Source organism: Eubalaena glacialis, chromosome 18 (assembly GCF_028564815.1).
Source record: "Eubalaena glacialis isolate mEubGla1 chromosome 18, mEubGla1.1.hap2.+ XY, whole genome shotgun sequence".
NCBI lineage: Eukaryota > Metazoa > Chordata > Mammalia > Artiodactyla > Balaenidae > Eubalaena > Eubalaena glacialis.
In genome coordinates this window covers 13747045-13772329 of record NC_083733.1, presented here as the reverse complement: position 1 = coordinate 13772329, position 25285 = coordinate 13747045, and the positions used below count along the sequence as shown (strand labels likewise).

At 60.2% G+C, this 25285-nt stretch overlaps 1 protein-coding gene across 3 annotated transcripts in view; it reads left to right on the top strand.

The window, feature by feature from the left end:
- VAC14 (VAC14 component of PIKFYVE complex) overlaps positions 1–25020 on the top strand; it is a 98780-nt gene extending 73760 nt beyond the window's left edge. The window contains exons 15-19 of one of the 3 annotated variants that reach the window (XM_061173327.1): positions 14564–14738; positions 16133–16296; positions 16994–17073; positions 19504–19654; positions 24386–25020. In XM_061173327.1, coding sequence (XP_061029310.1) covers positions 14564–14738; positions 16133–16296; positions 16994–17073; positions 19504–19654; positions 24386–24548 — 733 coding nt within the window. In that variant the 3' untranslated portion in view covers positions 24549–25020. Of the gene's footprint in view, positions 1–14563; positions 14739–16132; positions 16297–16993; positions 17074–17439; positions 17520–19503; positions 19655–24385 lie in introns of all 3 variants that reach the window. The other 2 variants (XM_061173328.1, XM_061173329.1) reach the window with 2 other exon arrangements.
- The last annotated feature ends 265 nt before the right edge of the window (positions 25021–25285 follow it).

Genomic DNA, 25285 nt, shown 5'->3' with positions numbered 1-25285 from the left:
AGGGGTCAAAGGTTCACTCCCCCTGGTTCATTCCATGGCTGTTCCTGGAGCACCCGCAGTGTGCCAGGCCCCGCGCCAGCCCTGGGCACACACAGAACCGAGAGCCGGTTCCTGCCTTCACCGAGGTGGCAGTCCGGCGGCATAGGCAGACAGATGACGAGTGACTAAGAAATGTGTGCCCCAGTGTTGTGATTCCTGCTCTGGAGGAACTGCAGGGGCGGGGGTGTCCTCAGGTTCGGGCCTGTGGGCCGGGGGGTGCCCGTAGCTTCAGCAGAACCAAGAAGCTGTGACCTGGATCCGATGTTTTCTCAGAGCATAAAGGTGCCCTAGTTTTCCCTCTCCTCAGGCTCAGCTGAAGCTACGCCAAGAATTGGCCGTTAAAGGCTGCCTGAGCTGTGGTTTGGAGCCAAAAATCTATAGAGCCAGTGCATTTGTGACCTTGTTGAAAATGCTTACTGAGGAAAATCGGGGCGTGGGGGTAGGATTTGGGAGTTAGGTGGTTGGGTTTTTTTTCCTTTTTAAAAAAAAAAGAATCAGTTTGGCCGTCCTCACCCGCATCCCTTTCCCTCTCTGCACAGCCCCTCCTGGGATGCCTGACTCCTCCAGCCCCACGGCACTCATCCCTCCTGTTTGTCCACACCTCCCCCATCCCCAATCCCTCTCCATCCCCTGTGCTTCAGGAATGAAAAATACCAAGTGGGTAAAATTAAGGAGCCTGGGTATAGCCCTGGAAATTAGGCCACAGCTGTCAGGCCAGGCAAGAGTCCTCGCCTCTGAATTGGAACTGTCGGTAGCAAGCGCTCGGCCCCTCCCCCGTGAGGATGGCTAAAAATCCCCAGCTCCCCGCTCCCCCGGGAAGGGGCTGCTGCCCTGCCGGCCTTGGAGGGCCAGGGAATGCTGTTTGTCGTTGAGCAGACCTGTCCCAGTGCCCACCCGCTGGGCCACCGCAGTGGGCAGAGCGCATCCCTGCCCTCCCAGGGATGGTCACAAACTCGAGTAGCGATGATGCTCTGTGGGAGCAGGTGGGGTCGGGGAGTGCCTAGCCCTGATGGAGGGGTCTGGGGAAGCTTCTGGAAAGAGATGCTGTCTACCTGAGCCATGAAAGATAAGGAAGTGCTGGGGGTGAGGGTGGGAGGAGAAGGTGCTTCTGATGTAGGAAGAGTCTGCTCAGAAGCCCAGGCGCCAGGGCCCGGGCAACCCCAGGGAGCTGGGAGTGTGGCTGGGACCAGGCCCAAGCAGCCCTGAGGTATTCCCAGCGAGCCACTGAAGGGCCTGGGCAGGTTCAGAAAACTCCCTCCACCTGCTATGGGCGTGCACAAGTCCTGAGAGACACCCCGACACGTGGCCACCCTGGAGTCCTTGGGATGGCACTGAGCCAGGGGGACTGCAGGGCCTCATGAGGCCACACCTGAGGCAGCTGGTCCCAGAGCCCCATGCCCTGAGCTCCAGCGAATGGCAAGGAAGTGGGGCCCAGGGCTCACGGTGGCGGGGACACTTGCTCGCTGTCTACAGCTGTGCCATTAGCCTCCTCAAACACCAAAGTCTGGTTAAGGAGAGGCTCAGGAAGCTTGCCTGACAAGGGCTCTGGCTGCTACATCATTTTAGAAGGTTCAGTGGTGCTGGGACCCACAGTGTGAACAGATAATCTGGACTAAGTTTAAAACCTTCTGGAGGCTCCAGACATCCCTGCCCTGACACGTTTGGCTCTTCAGCCAGTTAATTCCAGGTGCCTGTGAATTCGGCCAACTGGCCTCAGCTGTTCCCAGAGAGCAGTCAGCTTTTTCCTTCCTCCCACGTGAGCTGGTCCCCTTCCTGACAGACGAGGCCTGCCTCCTTTGAGCCCTCTCCTGAACGGGACCCCTGCCCACCTCTGCCGGTAGCCCCTGGCCCTAACAGTTGGCAGGTTCCTGGAGTTACCTCACTTCCCTCCTGCCCTTGAAGCCTGAGCAGCCGCCCCAGTCCAATTCCTTCTGCCTCTCCCGGCACCCCCAGTAGCGTGGTAATTGGTTTCTCAGATCTTCAGCTGTGCACCCCGTCTGTGAGTATTTCCCGGTCCCCTGACCCTCCGCAGGAAGACCTGTGATCTTACTGCTGTGGAGACCCCACGGGGAGGGGGCCGTGGAGAAGGGACTGCGCCTCCCTTTCTGCACCCCTCCCGTTCCTCTGCCCCACTCCTGCCAGTGAGGCCTGAAATAGCACCAGCACCGCCACTTTCTGCCCCCAGCCCCACCGCACAGCCCAAAGTCACACTCCCCTCAGGATGGGGTGCTGGGCCTGGTGTGACGGAGCAGCAGCTGCCCGGTGGTATCTGTCCCCAGCTCAGCTCCCGAGATGAGTATCTGTAATTACAGCCCTTGGAAGGTCACAGCTTTCGTTTCATTTTTGTGGTGTTTGGAAAAAAGTTCAAACGTCCCTTTACATGTTTAGTCTTCCCGAGCCAGCTAGGGGTTTTCTAGGAGAGAAAAGACAGCCATCAGAGATGTGCCCACAGGCCAAGCATAATGGCAGCAGAGAGTGGGGGGCCTGGGCTGGGAGAGGAGAGGCGGATAGACCTGGACAGGCGTGAGCGCCCGCGGGGCTCGGGAGGGCGGAGGGTGGCACGGAGCCGCAGCGCTGGCTCACCCCCAGCTGAGCCGCCTCTCGAGGGCCACGAGCAGCCTCGGAGGCGGCCACCTCCCTGAGATGTCATCATCTGAGTCCTGCAGCGATGGTGCCCGCCTGCCGTCTGCCCAGTTCGTCCCTGTTCCTCAGCCTTGACTTGGCTCTGACCTTCCCCTCAGAAAGGGCATCTATAAAGGCAGCCCCCAGACCCTCTGTACTTAAAAGCGGAAGAAGGTGGTTGCATGAGACAAAAGCGATTTAAGTAGCAGCCCAGAAGGGAGGCCTCCCCGTGCGAAGCTGTGATCTCTCAGATCTCACCCTGCCTGGCTGCATCGCACCCGTCATCCCCAGGCCCTCTGTGCGAGGCGGCTTTCTGGCTCTGATGGAAGATGGGGGCTTCACCTCCATTGATGAGACTTCGCTGTTCTGCTGGGATTCTATTTCAGGAGAAGCCTCCCCTGTAGTAGGCATCCTGTCTCAGAGTGGAGCCAGGCCTTTTCTCCCAAAAGGAGTATTATGCTAATCACTCCTTGCAAACAGGCAGACTTTGTAGGAGGTTTGCCTGGTTTTAGATGAAACCTACGCCTTTGAAGCAAAGAGCCACCGTAGCTAAAAATATCATTTCCCGGCTGTTGATCCTCTCATTTGTAAGATGCTTGTTTCCATTGTCAGATCTCCCCTGCTCCGTCTCTGAGATCTCCATGAGGGAGTCCAAGATGATCCCCAGATGTGTAGGTTTCTAAATGATTTCTGTATTATTTAAAAAGAAATTTTAATCCATGTAATATAAAAATTGAAATAATGCAGAAGAATGTACTGCAAAATGTAGAACCCTCCCCACCCCTTCCTCCCCAAGACGTAGCCTCTACTTTCAGTTTCATGTATCTCCTTCCAAAACTTGTCTTTACATTTATAAATGTATAATTCTGTTTGGTTGTGGTTAAGGTTGAGGTTTTCCGGCAGAGGATTCCAGACTCAGAATGGTTCCGCGGCTTGCTCTGTTTTCACTCACTCACACGTCACCCGTCATTCGGCAAGCGAATCTCCGTCAGGATCCCAAGCTCATTGGGACACTGCCCTCTAATCTCTAGGCCAGAGCAGACCGGCTCAGGGTCACTCTCCCTTATCGAGGCCTCCACATCAGCGTTAAGCTCCATCGCCCGTTTTCTGTGTGCAGCATCCAGACTCGGCTCGATGGGCAGTGAGTGGTGTGGTGATGGGGTGCTGGTGTATCCCCAGCAGGCCCCTTGCCTGGCACAGCTCTGCTGGGGGTCAGACGGCGGCCTCTTCTGTAACCAAGACCTGGGATTCCTCAGGCACCTGCAGGACACTGTCACGTCTGGAGCCCTTTTTCATTCTCGTGCGTTTAATCCGATAAAGATTTCCTGGGCTGGAAAGGGACGTTCGGATGAAAAGCCTATTTCATGCATCTTAAATTTCCCTGAAAATGACTGATCACAAAAGGAGTTTTTTCAGCCTCCTGACAGGATGGAGGAGGGTACCAATAAGAGAAACCCCCCTTCCATTTGGCCACGAAGAACTAAAGGAGTCCCCTCCACGCTCTCTTTGTCCATCCTTTCTGCTGTTGACCCTTCCGTCCTCCCAGCCCTTTCACTCTGATCTCTTCACATTGTCCAAGAGACTCAGCAGTGAGGCTGCTATGATATTTGCTCTTTGTTACCAGCAGTAAGTATTAGTGTTTCACTTGCCGTTCTGTTTTCTGACGTTTATCTCAGTGCCCTTTAAGTGGGCACTTGTAAAGAGCTACAGAAAACAATCTCAGTTCATAAAATTCCATAAAACTCCCAGACTGAAGATGTGAAGGCCAGAAAGGCACTAATCAGTCTAGCTCCTTAATCGGAGACTGTTATCTCCTGTGGAAGCCAAATGTAGCCAGGAAGGCGGGAGAGGCACATGCCAGAGGGGGCTAGAGCTGAGCTTCCTCCCCCAGGGCCTCTGAGGCTGGGAGAGGAGACGCCGCCCGAGGAGATGGCCGTGCAGTCCTGGGCAGGCAGAAGTCTGGCCGGAGAATTCATCTGTTCCACCCTTTGAACAGCGCAGGTCGGGGCTGTGCACAGAGGGCTTAGGACCCTAAGGTGGAGACGAGGCAGAAATGCAGGGAAAACCAGGACCCCAGCTCTGGGGAGGTGAGGGTGTGGTTGGGAGAAGGAAAGCAACGGGCCCTTCACCAGAGCTCCGAGGCAGAGCCCAGGCTCTGCAGCCCTTTGCGGCTGCTGGTGAAGCCTCCCCATTTCCACACGGAGAGTGGCATCGCCGGGCTTGCAGCAGTGGCAGTTTGGGGACAGTGGTTCTCGGTCCTGACTGTGAAGCCTGTTAGGAATACAAATCGCCCACTTCCTGGAGTATCCCAAACGGTCTTTGGGTAACTCCAGTGTAAGCCAGGTTCAGGGGTCTCTCAGTAAGGGGCTCTTTCTGGCGTGGAGGGCTCTCCTGGTTCTGGAGGGTCATTGTGAGACCTTCTGGGTGGGCAGGTACACTGGTGGAGCAAGAGATGGGCACTGAGACTGCCACCAGAGCAAAATGGCAGCCCCTAGTGGGAACTCTTCAAGGCACAGTAAATCCCTTGGAGGAGTCACCACAGGAATGTGAGATAGAAGTAGATCTCTGTGATCACCCGGCGGGACCCACACCACGAGGACAGCCCATTTGAGTGAAGAATTTGAGGAGGGGGACATTCTGGCTTTGGTGCAGTGACCACATGACCACTGGGCTGCTGGGCCCAAGTCGCGTGCCTGGCTTTAAGGGTGGAGGGGCAGAGTTATGGGAGCTCAGGCCTCGGCGTCTGGGCTCCACGCTGACTAAGGTGGAAGGGAGGAAGTGCTCACCGTCTGTAAGCATTTGTGGTTGTATAAGCAGCAGCAGGGAGTGATCCCTTGGCCTGGAACGAAGGACTAGTTTGGGAATAATGGGATGACGTAAAGGAAAATGTGAACAAAGCAGCTTGGTAACAGGAAGACTGTTGGGGCAATCCCCAGAGCCCTTCCCAGGGATGATGGGGCAGCCCCAGCCGGGCTCCCCAGGCTCCTGGCACTTCTGTTACTTGCCTGCCTCATTTGTCAGAAGGTCACCCTCTTAGTTTGAAGGGGGAAATGGCAGAGATTCAGGGGTACCTTTCCCTTACCTGTCCCAAGACAGACCCTCTACCTCAAGGGACCCTGATTAAGGTCACATGTCATGGGGCGAAGAGGTGTCTGTGCCCTGGGCATTCGTCACAGGGAGTTGGAGCCCTCAAGTGGAAAGGGGGGCTGACCCGGGAGGAGAGGTCTGTCCTTCTGCAGGTGACATACCATGTGGGACTGTCTGGCAGTATGAAACTTGAACTCTGGGTCAGGGACTTGACTCCACCACGGCCCCGGTTGTGTGGCTTGGACCAGCCCTTGGCTTCAGTTTCTTCCTCTGTCCCACGAGCGCTTGATCTCTGAGGGCCTCCGTGCGCCTGGCTGGAAGCTGGCAGCGGCGTAGGTGGCAGGCAGGTCTGGGGCCAGGAAACAGTTTACCAGGCTGGCTGTGCGTTGGCGTTGAGGCAGCTCGAAGCCTCTTCCCAGGCCGGGCCACCTCAGTGGGAGGCTGAGTGTGTCCTGGGGAGGAAATCCCTCCTGGAAGGCCAGGAGCTCAGAAGACTTCAAAGGGGAGAAAAGTTCCATCCGGTTCTCTAAGGTTCTCTAACGGTCAAACCAGGGCACTCCCAGGCGTGCGGGGCTCAGGATGCTCTTTCCCTGGCCGTCTCAGCCTGGATTCAGAGCGCCGGGAGTCATTGTACTAAAACCCCCCCCTCGCCCTGGAGCTCAGGCAGCAGCAGGCCTGGGAACCGGCTGATGGAGTCATCCCCATGGGTGCCTCGCTCCCCGCAGGCTCCCAGACTGTGCCTCCTGTCTCACCCCTTGGAGACAGGCCACCACCGCAGCAGAGCAGCCCAAGTATAGGCGCAGATCATCACTGTCCCGACCAGGTGTGGCCAAGTGTGGTCAGTGCCTTCCACCCCCAGAGGTAGCCCCAGGGTGAGGGTGGGGTAGAAGGAGCTGGATTGCAGATAAACTGCCCCAGAGCCACAGGAAGGTCCTGGAGAAACTTGGGCTCTGGTCCATCAGAAGGCCTAGTGATATCTGTAGCCAAGGTGCCCTCTTTCTCCCCAAAAAACCATCCGTCTTCCAGAAAAAGCACTTCCAAACCCCTGTGCAAGCTGGGCCCTGGATCCTGCAAGCTGGGTGTATGGCGAGGCAGCAGCTAAGAGCTCGGGTGCCCAGGTGGGCGGACCAGATGGGGACCTTGGCAAGGCTCTGGGCTTTGCTCTCATCCTCTGGAAAAGAGGACGGCTAAAATGACGCCTGTTCTGTGTTAAAGGGATTTAAGGTACGGGACGTGCCTAATATGGAGAAAACGCTCACAGATGTCAGTTATGTGGGCCAAGGCTGAGGAAATGGTGATTCAGCTTGAAGGGAATCCCTGTGACAGGAGAGGCAAGAGCCCAGCCTCTCTCAAGGGCTTGTTGGAGTTGATGTCATGGAGACAACAGGATTTCCTTTGGTGGCCCACCCCTTTGTTTTCATTTGCCCTGAGGGCTCGAGAGATGAAATGCTCTGAGCCATGGGCTTCGCTACCCAGGGTTTGAGGCTCGGGAGGCCTGGAGAGATGACCCCCAGGGGTCTTCCCGGAGCCTCCAGCAGGGGGTCCCACCCCTGCCATCTGACCTGCCTCCAGCCATGCTTGGGGCAAGCTCCATGTGGGACAGGCCCAGAGGGGGCCGGAGAGGCACCTGTGAGTGCACAGTGGGGCCAGGCTTGACCAGGTTGCTAAGAACACATGGGAAATGAGGCCCAGTGGGTCAGCCGGGCATGCGCAGAAGCTGGCTCCTGTCCTGGGGAGTGGGCAGGAAGGGCCACCAGACCACCCTGGGCAGTGGAGGAAGCCTTGGTCCCTAGAGCAAACCCCAAGCCTGGAGAGAGGGGCTGTCTCGCACGGGGGCCTAAGGCCCCAGCTGCCTCCACGAGACCATTTGGTTTTCCAGGCCGCTCCTGCCCAAAGGAGGCCTCCCCTGAAGGTCTCCGGAGGAGCCCAGCTCAGGTGTCTGTGGTCCCCCAGAGTGTGGCCATGCCGCTCTTGAACAATCAGATGGAGAGCTAAGTGGACAAAAGACCCTTTAGTTCCTCTTCTGCCTCTTCCCCATCATGCTGCGGCCCTCCCTCCATCCCCTTTGCACCGGTTCCCAGCAAGACCCAGAAAAACAAGTCCTCATGCCCCCTCCTCCCACCCCTACAACCCCCCGCCAAAAAAAAAAACTTATAAGTGTATCAGACACATCGACTGCATTAAACACGATGAATTTTTTAGGCATGAGTTAGCAGGGTTACCATGGCTGCCTCTGCCCTGAGGGGCACACTGCCGAGGATTGATTGAAATAAATAAAACAGATTTACAATTTTCATACTTGGGAAGCAGAGAGCTGGAAAGGAAGAGAAGCAAGGGAGCTGTGGGGGGAGGATACAGTGAAACTCTGGAGCTTTCTGAACTTCGGAGGGGAGGCCACTCCCTCCTCCCCTATTCTCATGTTATAGGACGTGCAATCTGCTCTCTCTTTAAATTTCTAAAGGATCCCAGCTGTTGGGCAGGGACGAGGCAGGGAGGGCCCTTTCCGGTGGGAATGGCTCTGGGCCCCTGTGTTCTCTGTACTTGACATTAGGCTGCACTTCAGAGTTATGGCTGTGAGGCTCCAGGTGTCTCCCAGGAAAGCCCGTGTCCCATTTGCCTTGGACCACTGAGGGGACGTGGACACCAGCTAGCGGCCAAAGGAGAGAGGAAGTGAGGGCCTGGCCCTCCATGCACAGTGTTGGCCTGGTCAGGACACGCGTGGCTGGGGATGGAGACCAAGGAAGGAGACTCAGGCTAGAGGGAGAAGGTGGGCCCTCTGGGGAAATGATCCGGCCCTGCTGTCCAGGATGCCTAGACGAGAGGCGCCTGAAGTGTGGCATGCACCTGTTCTCACCTGCAGCGCACGCAGCCCAGGCAGGGGAAGGGCAGGGCTCAGAGCCACTGGGCAGGTCTTGGCTTCCACACTGAGACTTGACCTTGCCCAACCTGGTCCAGGTCCCTAGAAAAGAAGCGGCGTGTGGCCCCTTTCCCACGCCAGGACAGAGCAGAGGACAGCACCAGGCTCCCTGGTGGCCCGGTGGGGCTGGCCTCTGCCCGTGCCTTCCCCCGTGAGGCAGCCTCCTCCCGCCCAGCCTGGGCCACATGGCCTCGGGGCACGACCGGCCCTCTCCAAGCCTCCTGCAAGGCAGCTGATGTCTTCCTCCCACCTGCTCTAGCCCACATGTCATCTGAAGCAGGGGCCGTGGGTGGGTACCAGGCTGGGGACAGGAGAGTACCTCCCACCGTGGCCACTACCGAGGCCAGTGGCCTTTCAGGGACAGAGTCTGGTGGATGCTTGGCCAGTGTTTGTGGTTGAAGGGACAGTGACACGAAGCTCACACCAGCCCAGCAAGTGTGGTGTGGCCACTTCCAGGCAGGCACTGCCCCAGAGTGCCTTCCTCGGCCCCAGCAAGTGTCTTGGCCTTTTGAGGCCGCCCCAAAGAAGGCCTTTCTGTGCATTAGAGAAAGCGGCGGTCCCTCTCTTGCGTCCCGGGGGCTTCAGAGCTGACCGAAGGCAGATTGCTCCTCTGAGAGCTCCTGGTATGTGACAGAGGGACCAAAGAGAGCTGTTCCCTCCCCAGCATGAACCCAGACCCAGAGCACGGGAACAGCTGTCCAGGCAGCAGCGGGCGGCTGGAGGAGAGGGAGGCAGAGCCCCATCCGCGGGGCCTCACGGCCACACACCACGGGCCACCTTGGGGCCCACGCATGTGGACCCCGGCCCTAAGGTGGTCCTCCAGGTTGTGCCCCCCCAGACCCCATCCAAATTCGCTCCCACCCCACCTCTGCCTTGTCCCCAAGTATTTTCCAAGCCATTGTCTCATGATGAATAGCACTTTAATATGGGTATTAAAAAATATGGGCAAATGTTTTAATGCTTGCAAGCTGTGTTCCATTATTGGTACTCTGCTTGAGAGCCCAGCAGGCAGCTCAAGCCGGGCGGGGGCTCAACAGAGAAGTGATGACGCAGCAGCCCTGCGAGGCAGCCATCTGCCAGGCCCCCCCGGGCGGGGACAGCCCCCGTGCCCGCTCACGACAGGCACCTAGGAGGCAAAGTGGGGAAAGGAACTTGGCTTCTGGGTCTGGATCCACCCTTCCTCGTCCCCTGGGCAGCTGTGTGACTGGGCCTCTCTGCCTGGGGGTTCAGGCTCGTGTGAGGACTCAGGATGCCGCAGGAGGAGCCTGGGGCCGGGCGCAGGGAGACTGAGGCCGCCTGTGTGGGTCGTGCCACAGACTCAGGGCTGAGTGAAAAGTGGGCCCCTTTCCTTCCTCCCCTACCTTCCTGATGCAGGAGGAAGAATCCTGCTCAGGTGTCCAGAGCTCGCAAGGTACAGCCCAGCCCACCGACCCAGACTCGCCTTCCCCTAAAATGCCCAGACGGTGCCCTGAGCCCGGTGAGCACGTGCAGACGTGAGCCACTGTCCTTTCCATCACCCCTGAACTGCCCCAAGCGGACTCACGTAACACCCTCTGCACGGTGCCCGGCGTGTGCTCAGGGCTCCCCGGGAGCTAACACTTTATTATTCCTGCCTCCTGGAAGCTTCATGACCCGGCAGTCTGGAGGCGTCTTCCTTTTCTCCAGACTACAGTGACCTTGGGATGAGACAGCAAAGGCCGGGTGAGGTGACAGGTGACCCCCACCGCCACTCCCCCGCACTTCCTGCCCCTGCCGGTCTGCAGGGCTGGAGCCCCCTTCGATGGAGCCCTGTGAGCCGCTGCCGCAGCCCTCCAGGCTCTGTCCAGTGGCCTCCTGGGGCGGGAGAGACAACCCCCTGAAGCAGGTGTAGCTGCGAACATCCAGAGCACAGCGGGCAGGGCATGAAGGCTAGATGCCGCGTGTGCCCCCGCTGCCGCTCCTCCATGGTCCCTCTTCCCGGCTCCTCCCTGTCCTTCCCCTCCTTTTCCCTCCCCTCCCGTGGTGGTTTAATCAGCAGTGCTCAGGGGGAGACCCCTTGGTGTGATGTGCTGCGGCTGACCCTTCAGGCTGTCCTGGCGGCTTGGGCGTCTCCTGAGGTCTCCCTGGACCGGGCAGCCAGGCCCTGGGTGATAGGCTGAAAATGTACCGTCAGGGCAGCTGCTCTCTGCAGACCAGGCTGGCACAGCATGCCGGGGCACGCCCAGGAGCAGCTAAGGGATGTGCTGGAATGGGGCAGAGGAACGTCTCCGGGTCTGTTCATGAAACCTTGGGTGGAGATTAGCGCAGCTCCTCCATGCGGTAATGTGCAAAAGTGATTCTTGGTATGAGGGATCTGAGGGTCACAGGCAAGGCCCTGCCCTTTGCAGCTCATGTTCTGGTGGGAGAGACAGCAGGGGACCCAGTAAACGAGTCCATCAACCAGATGACTCAGGTGATGAGAAACGCTTGGAAAGAAACAGGACTTCCCTTAGAAAGGGCTGGTGGCAGAGGGGTGTGCATGGGACAGAGGCTTCCCCTGAGGCTGGGGTTGGAGCTGAGATCTCCCTGACTGGAGGGAGCCAGATGTGCGCTGGTCCCTGGCAAGAGCTGCCCAGGCCAGGGCAGAGGTCAGGAACAGAAGAAACGCAGGAGAGGCCTGCACATCGTGGGTAAAGGAGGACTCATAAGAGCTGAGGTTGGTGAGGAGCCGACCAGAAAGTGTGGGGCCTGGAGGCCGTGGTCAGGAGCTGGGTTTATTTAGATCCAGGAGGAAGCCGCTGAGGAGGGCCATGCTCTGATGAGGACTTTTTTTTTTTTTTTTTAAGTATTTGTTTATTTATTTATTTATGGCTGTGTTGGGTCTTCGTTTCTGTGCGAGGGCTTTCTCTAGTTGTGGCAAGCGGGGGCCACTCTTCATCGCGGTGTGCGGGCCTCTCACTATCGCGGCCTCTCTTGTTGCGGAGCACAGGCTCCAGACGCGCAGGCTCAGTAGTTGTGGCTCACGGGCCCAGCTGCTCCGCGGCATGTGGGATCTTCCCAGACCAGGGCTCGAACCCGTGTCCCCTGCATTGGCAGGCAGATTCTCAACCACTGCGCCACCAGGGAAGCCCTGATTAGGACTTTTTAAGAATCTCCCCAGTTGGTGCATGGAGGGTGAATGGTGGGGTGAGAGAAGACACAGGGAGACCAATTAGAAGCTGGCTTGGAATTGACCAGGCAAGAGAGGGCTGACCCTTGGCCCAGGGCAGGGCAGCTGAGACGGGCCAGGAGCCAGGTGTGCCTTGAAGGCAGAGCCCCTGGGCTTGCTGGTACACTGGACAGAGGGGCCCAGAGGATCAAGGAGGACTCCTTGGTTTTGGGCAGGAGCAGCTGGGTGGGCAGTGATGCCACTTCCTGAGGCCACGGGGCACCAATGCCCCCCTGAAGGCTGGGGGACCAGAGTCTAGGGGGAAACCAAGAGATGTGCTTTGGCCCCGCCAAGTCTGAAATGCCTGTTGGGCAGCCAAGCAGGGCGTCCACCAGGCAGGCGGTGTCCATCCAGAGCTCGGTGGGGGCTCAAGAGGCACGTGTGGGAGCCGCTGATCTAGAGATGGCTTTGAAGATTTCCATGGGACCAGACATGACCGCCAAGAGGTGCAGACCAGGGAGAGAGCAGAGGAGGAGAGCGCCGTGGTGGCAAGAGTATTTCCGGAATACTCTGCCATCCCTCACCTTCTGTGGCTCCCCAGTGTTTCCGGGTTCTTAGGGACAGCAGGAGGCCTTGGCGCCCGCCTCTGCTCATTGCCACCCCCTTGCCTGTCCCTCCGCACCCTCCTCAGCCGTCCTCACGTGAGAGCACCACCCCCGCCCTTCAGCTGCTGCAGGTCCCATCAGGCCTGTGGTCCCTGGAGAGCGCTGCCTGGCAGCAGCCTCAGCTGTTGGCCTCTGTCATGGAGACGGCAGCAGCTGCAGGCGACGGGCATTTGTGACCATTTGTCAGAATGCTCCCCTTCCTCCCCGGCCTGCCCTCCTGAAACATTTCTATCCCACAGCCCTGGAGATGGGGTCGTCTCGGGGTGGGAGGACCACGAGGGGACAGGAAGTGCTGCCTAGGCTCTGCTGAAGGGCCAGGCGTCCTCCTGGGAGCTGGCCCTCGTCCCCCACCCATGGTACCAACAAGGTACCCAACCAGGGGTCCCATTTGCCACATACTGTGCACCCATGCGAGTTGCCACTAGTCTTGATGACTGCCCTCTGAGTAGCCCCCATGGTGCAGGTAGATGTCACCCCCAATTCGGAGGTGGAGAAATTGTCACACAGACACACTGGGTGACACAGCTGGTCAGTGGCACCAGGCTCCAGGGCCCGGGCCCCTCCTCCACCCACACCAGGTGAGCAGGGGGGCTCCCCCTACCCTCCCGCAACGATGGCACGGCTTTCCCCACGCCACCCGCCGGCCCCATCCCCCCAACAGCTTTGTTTCCATTTCTCTGGTGGTTTCTTGCCCAAGCCGGCCGGTTCCAGCTGGGCCTAGGCTGGAGACGGCCTGCCTGCTGCTTGCGCCTCGTGGTTTGGCCTCTCTGTTACCAAATGCTCTGGGATTTTTTGGAGCCGGGTGTGGGGAAGAATCTTCTCCAGTCTGGCCCCAAGGCGTGGCTGGCGTTTGGAAGGAAACAGGAAGCCAGACCCTGATAACGCCGAGTTTAGTGTGAGTTCAGTGACCTGGGGTGGACATATTTCAGGCTCGTTGGCTCCAAATGGGGCTCATTTTGTCCAGCACCTGAGACCTTGAGGCCTCAGACCCATTGTCCCCACAAGCCTGAGGCCTGGTCTGTGGATGCTTCCCTGGAGCAGAGACCAGGAGATGGGAAAGGGGTGCCATGCTGACACCGGCGCCCAACAGGCAGGGCGCGGGGGCCACACCCCACCCTCCTTACCAGCCACTTGCCAGCTCCTTGGTTTGCTCTTCTTAGTTTCAGGAGCCTTGGGATCCTTAAACTCCCAGCAGGAAGGCCTGCTCATCCCCTCAAGGCCAGGCCTCTGTGGGCAAGCGGCAAACTAGGGAGGTCAACAGGCTTCCCTGAGCCTTGTCCTTGATACCTGCCTGTCACTGTCGACGTCACCTTGGCCCAGGGACTCTGGGAAAACTGCTTTCCTCCTCCATTCTCTGGGTTCCCTGTTTTCCCTTTTATGAAACGGAGACTCCTTTTCACAAAGCCCGCGCCTTATCCCCCACAAGACTCTTATTAGAGGAGAGATAGTGGGAAGAAGTGGCCCTAAGTAATCCCGTGACCTTGGCCGGGTCACTTGGCCTCCCCACCAGAGTTTCATTATCGGAACAGCGAAGGTAAAACTCAGGGTTGCCTTAGGGTTTGTTCATCCCACGAGCACCTACCGAGCCCCTGCTACGTGCAGGCACCACTCCAGGTGTGGGTCGCACCGTGAACAGCCCAAACAAGCTCCTGCCCCAGGGGCTCTCACGGGGGAGGGTGGGGGGACACCATCCATGGATGACCAGAATGCGTATTTGTCACGTAAAGATAATCTCTAGCCAGAAAAGTAAAGCCAGGAAGGGACACAGAGCGCCTTGGCACATGGGGAGGCGTTGCTATGCTATGTGGGAGATCAGAAAGGTACCTCAGGGCTCCTGGGGCCACACTGGTAGCCAGAGGCCCCGCTGCTTCTCTCGGGATTCCACTTCCTGGCCTGGGGTGGGTGGGGGGATAGATGGAGCCTGTGGGGCTCTGGAGTTGCCGAGAGGCGTGGAGCCCGGTCTGCTGTGAGCAGCCCCCTTGGCCCCCCGCAGGCCCCAGAGCCAGGGTCCCGCACTAGGCCCAGGAAAGAGCAGGTTTCCTCAGGAGCTGCTGAGGAAGACCAAGGAGAAGGCTCCGAGGCTGAGGCCCAGAGATCTCCAGAGCCTCCACTCGGCCCGTTTTCCAGGCAGCTCTGCCTCCTGCTGAACGCGGAGAACATCTTCCACTCGATGGCGGACATCCTGCTCCGGGAGGAGGACCTCAAGTTCGCCTCGACCATGGTCCACACCCTCAACACCATCCTGCTTACCTCCACTGAGCTCTTCCAGCTGCGAAACCAGCTCAAGGACCTGAAGACCCCGGTACTCCTCGCCCACGGGCTCCAGCCTGGTGTCATCTATGTGCCCACGGGCGCGGCCATGCCAGCCCAGCCCTCGTTACCCGGAGGTTGGCGGGGAGGAGACGAGAATGTGACCTGAGGTCTCCCTGGTCCGCTGTCAAATAGGGGTCCCCCTGGGTTGGCTGTGTGTAAGTGCCAGCCATGGGAGGGAGTCACAGCGGGTTTCCTTGGAGCTACCCGCTCTGGAGGTCTCTGCCCACAGAAGACTCCAGACCCTGCTCCAGGTCCACGTGCCCTCCCTGACACCCCACCCCGCCACCAGCACTGCCTCCTCGCACACAGAGTAGGTTGGGTTCCGAGCCCGCCTTACAGGACCCAGCAGGGTCAGACCTGCCGGGCCGTGTCACCCAGTCAGGGTCAGGCCTCTGGATTGCAACCCTGCTGGGGATCCGGGGTCATTGCTCTCCTCACCCTCCTGCTTGGCCAGGACCCCTCTCTCCCACAGAGGGACACATCTGTCTTACAGGATGCCCTGTGTAAGCCAGGGTGTGTCACAGTGCTGTCTGGCCCAGGCTTTCGGTGAGGACCCACCAGGGCTGGTCAGAGAGAGCAGGGAGGCGCTCACCATTCTACCGAACTGCTCTGGGGGACACGGGTCAAAGGCCTTGCTCGGCCCAAAGGAGGGGGCCCCCGGGGGTAGCCGCCATCCCAGACATGCTGGCAGCTCCAGGGGTTTCATCTGGGCTGTGGTCACCACCTTCCCAGCTCAGACCCTGCCTCGGCCCTCCCTCAGGGAGTCTCCAAGACATCCAAGCCTGCGCCTGAGGGCATCTGGGGCCGAGCCACTGGGAATGACCCAGGCCACACCCCTGCCTTCTTCCTGTGGTTCCTTCCAGACATTCGCAGAGGCCTAAAGAATGTTCCTCAGGGCAGGGGCTCTCGAGTGTGGGCTCAGCTCCTGGGCTGGTTCCCGAGTGCAAGGTGGGCTGCAGAGGAGGGAAGAGATGGCATTTGAGGACGGCAGGAGGGCACTGCCAGGGAGAGCCTGGGCCCTGAGGAAGCTTCCTCCCCGCCCCCCTCCGGTCACACCCCCTGCCAGCCCCACAGGCTCCGGGACCACAGGGCTGTGGAGGGGACGATTACTGTTGTTTGCCGAGGGCAGAAACACCAGCACAAAGGACAGGCTCACTCCCGAGCAGGCCCTCACAGCCATCACCACGTGGCTCTGTGGGACGGAGAGTAATGACAGGGTCTGAGCGTTTCCTTTGTGACAGCTCGTTCCCAGCTGGGCTGCCAAACACGGCCCGGGTGCTGAGCTGGCTCCCTGGCGCTCTGAGCGGGGCCCTGAGCCTGGGCCGCGGACCCGTGGGGAAGGAGCGGGGGCTCGATTAACTGCTCTCACCTCTCCCCCCTCAGGAGAGCCAGAACCTGTTCTGCTGCCTATACCGCTCCTGGTGCCACAACCCAGTCACCACGGTGTCCCTCTGCTTCCTCACCCAGAACTACCAGCATGCCTACGACCTCATCCAGAAGTTGTATCCTTCACTCACTGTTCTTCCAGCCCAGCCTCTGAGGGACAGGTGGGGGCCGGGTGCTCCCTTCCCACCCACGTGGTGGCCCGACTGCCATCCTTCTGCCCTGACCCTGCGCTCCGCCTCCGGGCCTTGGGACATCAGGACCCGTGAGGGCACCGTGAGGGGTGGATTTGAGGAAACAGGGTCATCTAGGGCCTCGTAGAGGGGAGCTGGCCCTGGAGAAGCTTTGTGAGCTGGGGATCAGGGACGGGGGCTTACCTAGGTAAGGGTGCCCCGAGAAAGAGGCAGGGTGCCCTCTGCCCGGTGCTGGGGCAGGGTGGGGAGAGAAGGCCCAGGAGCAGGGGGGCTGCCGGGCTGCAGCAGGCTGGTAGGTGAGGAGCTCAGGACCTTTGGGGGCCACAGAGCCAGGGCCCGGCAGAGGACACGACAGGGAGAAGCAGGCTGGAGGGGAGGCCTCAGGGAGAGGGAGCGCCCCTCAGGGCCTGCCTCCGAGAAAGGCATCCGTGGTCGGCTTTTGTTTGAAACACCGTGAAGCAAACCAGCTTCCTCTGTGAATGCCTGGCGTGTGACCCGGATTGGACAGACATTTAGGATGCAAAATTGGTCTCCTTCCCTGATGGGCCAGGAGTTGGGGGGTAAGGAAAGAGGGGCCCTGAGGTGCCTCCACTGAGGGTCAGCTGTGGCCTCACCTGGCTCCCTCAGGGTGCCCGCTTGCCTTCAAACTACGATTTGCTCCTCTCAGCCACCGGCGTGACCCGAGGACTGCAGGCCCCAGGCTTGCAGCAGCCCTGACCTTGGCCCTGCTGACAGGCATCCACTCAGGCAAGAATAGGGGCCTTTCCTGCCCAGCCCTCCCCCATAGGCTGCAGGGCGGTGAGAGCCTTTCAGGGCCTGGAGGGCACAGAGGAGAGAGCTGCCGGAGCAGAGCCGGAGTGCCCGCGCAGGGGGACAGCTGTGCCGCTCTTCATTTAGAGGGACAGAAAGGCAGAGGGACAATAGGCTGCTGTCCTTTGTGTCCTGATCCTGCTCAGGTGGAAACACGCTCTGTGCCTGGAAGCCAGGGCCCAGTGGGAGGTGTGCTCTTGCCGCTGGGTCGAGCCCCTAGGGCCCAGCTCCCCGGCTGCCCCCGCCCCCAGAGAGGCAGGCTGCCCTGGCCAGTGGTCCCACTTCCCTTGACCACCCACCCAGCGGGGACCTGGAGGTCACTGTGGATTTCCTCACGGAGGTAGACAAGCTGGTGCAGCTGATCGAGTGCCCCATCTTCACATGTGAGCGCCCTGCCTCTGGCCTCCGAGGCCTGGAGGGAGGTGGGAGGGAGCCAAGCTCAGAGAGCAGCTCTTGGCTGCCACTGGGGAGGGAGCGAGAACAGTCACCCCAGGGATGCTTCTAGAATGTCAAGAACGTAAGGATGGGGATGACAGGGCTGAGGAGGTACACAGGGCTGGGACACGCGGCATCAGAGCATGGGTCATGCCCGTGTGCCTTAAGGCGGGGCTCGACCCAGGCCAGCGCTGATGGCAAAACCCACCTGAAGAATAGTGTCATCTCTGCCAGGGAGAACTGGAGCAATGCCGCTGGGGGGCAGGTGGAGCAGCCGTCCCAGAGCTGTCCCCGGCCACCCCTCCGAGCACGCTGCCCTCTGCCGTGGCTCTTGGAAGCTGGGGGCACCCTGGGCCCACCCGCAGGTTGCTCCCTTGTGCCCAGGAGCCACCCCCTCGTCCCTCTGCAAAGCAGAGCGGGCGTTTGCTGGGAGCTGATGGGCAGGAGCTGCCTGATTGTAACACCCGGGCTGAATGTGCAAAGTGGCAGCTGGCTGGGGCGAGTGCAGCTCCTGGCGCCTCAACACATACAGTGCCCGCTCCCCAAAGCAGGCAAGTCTCTGAATGACGCTTGTGTGCTTACAGCATGGTAGCGAAGCCAGGAGGCAGCCCTGCCGGTGGCCACCCTCCTGCCGGGCTGGTCACCCAGGCCTCCTGCTGTGGTGGTGCCCCGATCTGCCCAGGCCGAGCCCATCGGCCTTCACCCTGGAGCCCAAAGGCAAACCCAGGGGCCGAGGGGCCCCCTCCCATACAAACAGAAGACAGCTTCTCCAAACAGCCAGCCATCACAGTAACAGATGCCCGGGGGACCCAAGAGCAGGAGGGAGACCCTGTTCCCAGGGCAGTGCATCGAAGCCTGTCCCAAATGGCCCCCTGGCCTGACATTTCACTTCCCCAAAGGCCTCCCAGGGCAGCCTGGCACACGCTCGGCTGGGGGCAGGTCCAGCCTGACCCTAGAGAAGCCACGAACACCTTCTCTCCAGGCCCAGGGCTTTGGTGGGGTGACCACAGCAGACGTCCCCTGGTCCTGCCCAGCACCCATTCCAACCCTAGACCCCCCTGGTAGCTGGCTTGGCCCCATAGCCCAGCTTAGCCAGGGCCCAGGACTAGATTCAAAACAGGTCCCCGCCTCTTCTGGAGTTGCTGGGCCTGGGCACGACTGCCACCTGGGGCGAGGGGAGGGGCTGCTGTGAGAGGCCCCTGCTTCCTGGCTCACCCTGGCCCCAAGGCCCCCGTACAGCTGCTGGGGTGACATGGTCTCTCCAGAAGTTTGTGGTTTGTCCTCCACCAAGGATGCCTGAGACTGGGCCTCAGAGAAGGTAGAAACGAGTGATGCTCCTGGAAGGGCTCGGAGGAGAGCCACGTGGGCCTGTTTATCTGGGACGGATGCTGGGCAAGACCCGGGTGCGTCTCCCCGCCGTCTGGTCGGGTGGAGGCAGGGCTGGTAGCTGAGATGGATTTCCAAAAGCATCCACCAGACACTCATGGGCTTGATGTGTGTTTAGTCACACACCAAAGCGTTTTTCCATCCTGCCCTCCCTTAAAGCTGCCCTAATCCAGTCTTTCTCTCCAGCTCACCCTATTTATAGCTCTCTCGTGCTGGCACGTGCAGAGCAGACCGGGGAATCTGTTACGCTATAGGCCCCAAGCCCCCTCATCGCCAGGGAGGCAGTGAGTGTTGGGGGAGGGGACCAGGCCTGGCAGCAGGTTGGGGGTCGCCAGGCTGAGGTGAGTGTTGGGAAGATCAGACGGAAGGCAGGTGGGCAGGTCAGAAGAAAGAACAGTGGGATCGTGGGGACAGCTAAGACGCTGCAGGAGGAGAGGCAGGCATGTCTGGCTGGGAGGAGCCCTGGCCACCAGGCTGGCCCTTTCCTGGCCAGGCTGAGGTGCCTCCCAGAGCAGTGCCTGACCCCTGCCCTCTGCCCTCCCGCAGATCTGCGCCTGCAGCTGCTGGACGTGAAGAACAACCCGTACCTGATCAAGGCCCTGTACGGCCTGCTCATGCTACTGCCCCAGAGCAGCGCCTTCCAGCTGCTCTCCCACCGGCTCCAGTGCGTGCCCAACCCCGAGCTGCTGCAGACAGGGTAAGTGCCCAGCTCATGGGGGCGGGGCTCTGCCAGCGAGCAGGGCCAGGGCTGGCTGGGCTGGCAGGGCCTGGCGAGCTTGGAGTTTTAAAGGGGCTACCAGGGCCCTCCCTTAGCTCGGCATCACACCTCCTGTCACTGCGGACACTGTCCGCCCCGCAGCCACTTGCCCTTGGGTTTCCATATCAGGGCACCGGGCTGGGAGATTCTAGGAGCATTTATGAGGTGGTAGGTAGTCGGAATACCTTCTCCCAGCAGTCAGGGTGGAGTTAAGTCAAAAAACCTGAGAGCGTGCTGGCGTGACCCAAACAGAGGCCCCTGGAGAGAAAGTCCAGAGGGGAGGAATTCGTGCCCCAGCTCAGACACTGCGTCCCAGGTGGTACATGGGCAAGAGAGCTACATAGGGTCCCTCCTGGGCCTCAGCCCTCCCTTCCCATCTGTAGCAGAGGCTCAACCCTTGGCCACTGAGTGACCCTGGCACTGCTAGGACCCTCCCAATCTCCTCCTGAGTGGAGTGGGAGGCAAGGGTGCGCCCGTGGCTACCCCGCTTGCGACCTGTCCGCGGGAAGCACGGGTCCCAGGCGCTCTACCGTGGAGAGGCCCAGCACGGCAGCCTCTGGGGAGGAGGGCTGCAGCCCCTCGGGGGCATCCAGGCTCCCACCCTGAACCCACTGCTGGCCCAGTCCCCAGAGCCTGTTGGGTCATGTCTATATTTGGTAACCCTTGGAGGCTTTGCCTCATCCACAGGCATTTGGCATCAGAGATGGAAAATTTCACTTGTCGGGTCGCCATGGAAACAAGCAGAGCCACTGAGAAGATTTACGCTGAATGGAGCGCACCCAGCTTGCATCAGATGCCCTGTGTGTCTAGCATTCCCTCCCAAGCTGTTAGACCCCCTCGGCAGGCCTGGCGCCTCGCCCCCCGCCAAAGGTCTCGGGCCTTTGCCCTTGCGATGGATGCAGGCAGCCTTGAGATGGGCCTGCCCGGCACTCTGGGCCCCTGACCCGAGCCCCTGTGCCCTCCGTCCCCCAGGGTCTAGGCCACCACCACCCCTCCCACCTGACCTGGTCTCTCCAGGGGCTGGGCGTGGGGCCCCTAATGGGTTGTCGGCCTCAGGCCGCTGGAGGGGCTGGGAGCCCCCAGCAGGTGTGGCCCCCAGGCCAAGGCCCAGCTCCTGCCCACCCTGCCCCTTTCCCCAGACAGCAGCGCTTAGGGGTGGAGGGCTAGTCCCTGTCCCAGCCGTTCGTGGTGCCACCGGCTAATCCTCAGGGGAAGGCATTCAGCGCACTGAGTGTCCCAGAGGAGCGGGAGCAGCCGCAGAGTTAGGTGTGCATTTTATTCCCTTGGCCGGAGCACCTCTATCTCCTGGGAGTCGGAAGGGCCCTGACGCCACACCTTGCTTTGCTGGCTTGGCCTCTGCTGGCCTTTCCAGTGCCCAACGGGTGTTAGGGTCGCCCTGGCAGCCACTTAGGAGGGAAGGTACAGCTGAAAGTGAGAAGGAGGCAGGAACGGCTGCTTCCCTGTGACCTCTGGGCCAGGCCACAGCCCCTGTGCTGCTGAGGGCCCGTCCCTTCTCAGAGCTCTGCCTGCTACATCTCCTCATGTAGGAACATCCTGTGGAAAAGGAAGGCAGGCTCAGAGTGGTCGGACTCCTCCCTGCGCTCCCTAAGCCGGAGTAGAGCGAGTCTGCAGAGGAAAGCTGGGGAGAATGAGGCTTTCCCCCAGATCTCCCATGGTCAGGGTCAGGAAGTCTTGAGCCAAAGGGCTGAGGCCTCTGAGTCAGCGGATGGTTCGCAGGCCTGGACTAGTCTAGTTCGCAGGCCTGGATCTAGTCCGAGCTCTGCTGCGGATTTGCTCTGTGACCTCAGGCAAGCCCCATGCCCTCTCTGGGCCCTTGGTTTCTTCATCAGTAAGTGAGCATTTGGACTGAATGGATCCTTGCAGTTCCGCTCAGTCTTCAAGGCTTTGGGTTCCCAGCCTTTCTTTGCAAGGACCTAGGAAGAGCTGTCATAGAAAAAGGCAGCGGAGCCTTGGGCAAGGAAGGGGCCTCAGGAACAGCTGGGGGCAGGGTCAGGTTGCAGGGTTGGGCACAGAGGGACAGCTCCCGCCCTGGAGAAGGGGCTGAGGACAGTCTCAGCCCCGGGAGAGGCGGGCAGCTGGAAGACAGCGTCAGGTTGCCCGACAGGCCCGTGTGCCGGGAACAGCTGGGGGAGTCTCTGCTCCTTGCCCATTCCCGGCCCCCCTTCTGTGCACTCAAGGTGCCGGCAGGGCTAGGGAACCCTGGCCCTCCGCTCGGGCTTCTGGGCCACTCCCCAGGGACCGTCTCCTCAGTGAGGCAAGAGGGAGCCTCTGAAGGAGAAGCTGGTGACAGGTGCGTGGGTGCGGTGGTGGGAGAGAGGGCTGGCTTTGGGTACCCCAGCTCTGTGCTGCTGGCTGGGTGTTCCCTAGCCACTCACTGCCTGAGGGTTGCTGTAAACATACAGAGAACGTGAAGGCCTGAGCAGCGGCCGTGCCCACTGTGACTAGCAGGGAGAGGCCCAGCCTCAATGCTCAGCGGAGTCCCCGTACCCATGGACATACCCCTCCCTGCTACCAAGACTTCAGGCCAGGAAGGGTCTGCCCAAAGGGACGCTGAGTCATGGGGGGGAAGGACTTCTTGCCTCCGTGAGGGCCCAGAGAGCAAGGTGCGGCCCACTCCTCCCCACCCCTACCCTCACCTGGCCACATCTGTGCACATCACCCTGGATTTGCCATCCATTGCTGGCATCTCCCTGGCAACCCCTAATCTCAGTTCCCCTCCTCTGGATCTAATGCCAAGAGTGTTGCGGAGAGGAGCATACAGATCCGTGGGTGCCCAGCCTCAGACAACACACTTCAGGATCATCTCTGGCCTGCACATCTCTCCCCCTGTTCTGGCCTACATGGGCTGGGGTAGCATCTGGCCACCCCCTGGAGTTAGGGCTCCAAGCTCCAGGGTGTCCCTCAGCGTCCTCAGGAGCAGGAGTTGCTCTCTTGGGGCAGTAGCACCCGGGCCACAGGTTACTAGGACAGGGATGTCCCTTCCCCATTCCCAGGGGAGTTGAAAGCAGCAGCCAGAGCCCAGAATGCTGCCCGCAGTCTGGCCCCCTAGAGCAAGCCCCACCCAGCTCGTTTTGATCTTTGTTGAATTTGCCTGAGTCCCAAGAAAGAAGCAGCCACGGCCACAATCCAAGGTGTTGTCAGGTGGTGTGTCTTTAACAGGAAGGGAACAGGCTGAGTAGGGGTACAGGGGCCCACTTCCAGGCTCCAGATGGCATCCCAACCATGGGAAGAGTTCCCAATGCCCCTGGGCCTGGTGGCTTGTCAGAGATGGCTTTCAGGCTCTGACCATTGGTGGGCTGCGCCTTACCAGGAGCCAGGCTCGTTGGTGAGGGTTCCATTTGGGTGAAGCACCGTTGTGATTCACCCAAATGGAATGAGCTGCTGGGCCCTGGCTGGCCTTACCTCAAAAGAACAGAGTTGTAGCCACAGTGGGCACCCATTGGGTACCTAGGCTGGGGCTGGGCATCAGGCCAAGTTCTTCATGTCAAGTATGGAGGAACCCTCACCCGCCCCATGGGGTGGTTCCTGTGGCAGCGCCCCCTTACAGAGGAGGATACTGAGTTACCTGCCCAAGGTCAAGTGGCTAGGGGGTGGTCGTGTTACAGTTGGGTCCAGGTCTGTCGCGCTCCTGTGCTCAGCTGCTGCCTGGACCTCGCCCGCCATATTGGGGTCTTTTCATGAACTCAAAGGGCCCAAGGATTCTCTGCTTAGCTGATCAGCCCACAGCCTTCATGAGATCCCTTACCAGGGCCACCAGGCCTCAGGACCTGGAAGCAGATCCTTCCCAGCCCACAGAGATCGGCTTCCAGTGAGGCCAGAATGAGGGAGAAGCAGAGTCTTTTCTTGGGACTCTCTGCTGGGGTGATGATTAGGAATGGGACAGGGGCCCAAGTGGATCTAGTTCCCCAGGGCAAGCTAAACACTGGGCTTGAAGGGGACAGCAGGGCTAATGCATTGCCCAACTGTAGGGAGCATCAGGCCTGTGGCAGTTGTGCAGTGCACAAGCCGTGAGGCAGTACAGAGCAACTGGGGAGAGTGCTAGCAAGCGGAGTGCCCGGAGGCATCAGGTGCCCAGTGGTGAGACCAGCTCTCCTTCCCCAGGGACAGAGAGTGACTGCAGGCCTCTGGGCCCCAACACTCAAAAACAGATGTCCTGCCAAATTGAGGGCCAGTAGACTTCAGCCCTCCCTGTGGTCCCCGGCCCTAGCCCTTCCCCAAAGAAAGGGCCAGGCTGCCTCCTCCCCCTTCTCCCTGGACCCTGTTCCAGGCCCCAGCTGGCTTCCTGGCTGGCTCCTAGCCCTGGCTTTCACCCCAAAGGGAGCCACTCATAAACAGGAAATGCTTCCCGATGTGATGCCTGCTCTGGGCACCGTTGCCAGCCCACAGGCTGAAGGCCCTATCCAAGCAGCAGTGTTGACTGGTCCCACCACCTGTGGGGGAGGGGATGCTCATAGGGCTCCCTGCTCTTTGGGGCTGACTGCTGGGGAAGGGTTGTTGGGCCTGAGGCGGACAGACTCCCCGAGGTCGAGCTCCCCCAGCCTGTGGCCCTGCCCGACCCCACTGCCCTCCTGTGGCTGACGCTTACCCGCGCCAGCAGCCCCATCGTGTGCTGCGACACTGACGCCGAGCCCTTCTGCTTCCTTTCCCCAGAGACGGTCTGAAGGCAGCCCCCAAGTCGCAGAAAGCAGACTCCCCGAGCATCGACTACGCCGAGCTGCTGCAGCACTTTGAAAGGGTCCAGAAGAAGCACCTGGAAGTGAGGCACCAGCGGAGTGGGCGTGGGGATCACCTGGACCGGAGGGTTGTCCTCTGATAGGCCTGGCCTGGAGAAGGGCCCAAGCAGTGGTCCCATGGAGCACTTGGGGTCTTCAGGCCCCCTCCCCACAGAGCTCGAGGACCTGCCTCAGGGGCAGGGCTGGGCCTGGCCACCAGCGCAGGGCAGGGTCGGGGGCTGGAAGCTCTGTCCACCCAAGCTCCTCTCACAGGCCCTCCAGCGCAGTCAGCTGCACTCTGGCATTCAGACGGAGCTGGCTTCCCGCCAGGGTGAGGCCGCAGCCTCAGACGCCCCCGTTTTCTGGAATCGGGTTCTTTCTAATGCCCTCTTGTAAAAGAGCTTGACCTCCCCAGCGCACCAGAGCTCTGGCCTCGTGCGGATGTGTGTGTACATATGTGTATACACATCTGTGCACATAGGGACCAGCACAGAGGTCCATATGAATGGTGCACCCTCTGCCCCAATAAAGAAACGCAACCCGTGCCTGGCCTGCTCCTTCCCACTGATGCCTGCCCCCGCCTGGTGCTGCAGTTGCCCCAGGACCTTGCTGCCTGTCCTAGAAATTTGTTCTCATGGTGGTCCCAGGAGTGCTGGCTCTGCCAGGAGAGGCTGGCCGCTCTCTGCACGCTCACCTGACTGGGGTGTGGGCCTTGGGCCCAGCCCTCACCTCTGTAGAACCAGCCCCTTCTTCCTGGAGAGCGCCAAGCACTGGCCTGGCCCCCGAACCCTGCCTTCTCAGGCACCTAATCTGACTTTTCCATCCTGACAACCCCCGC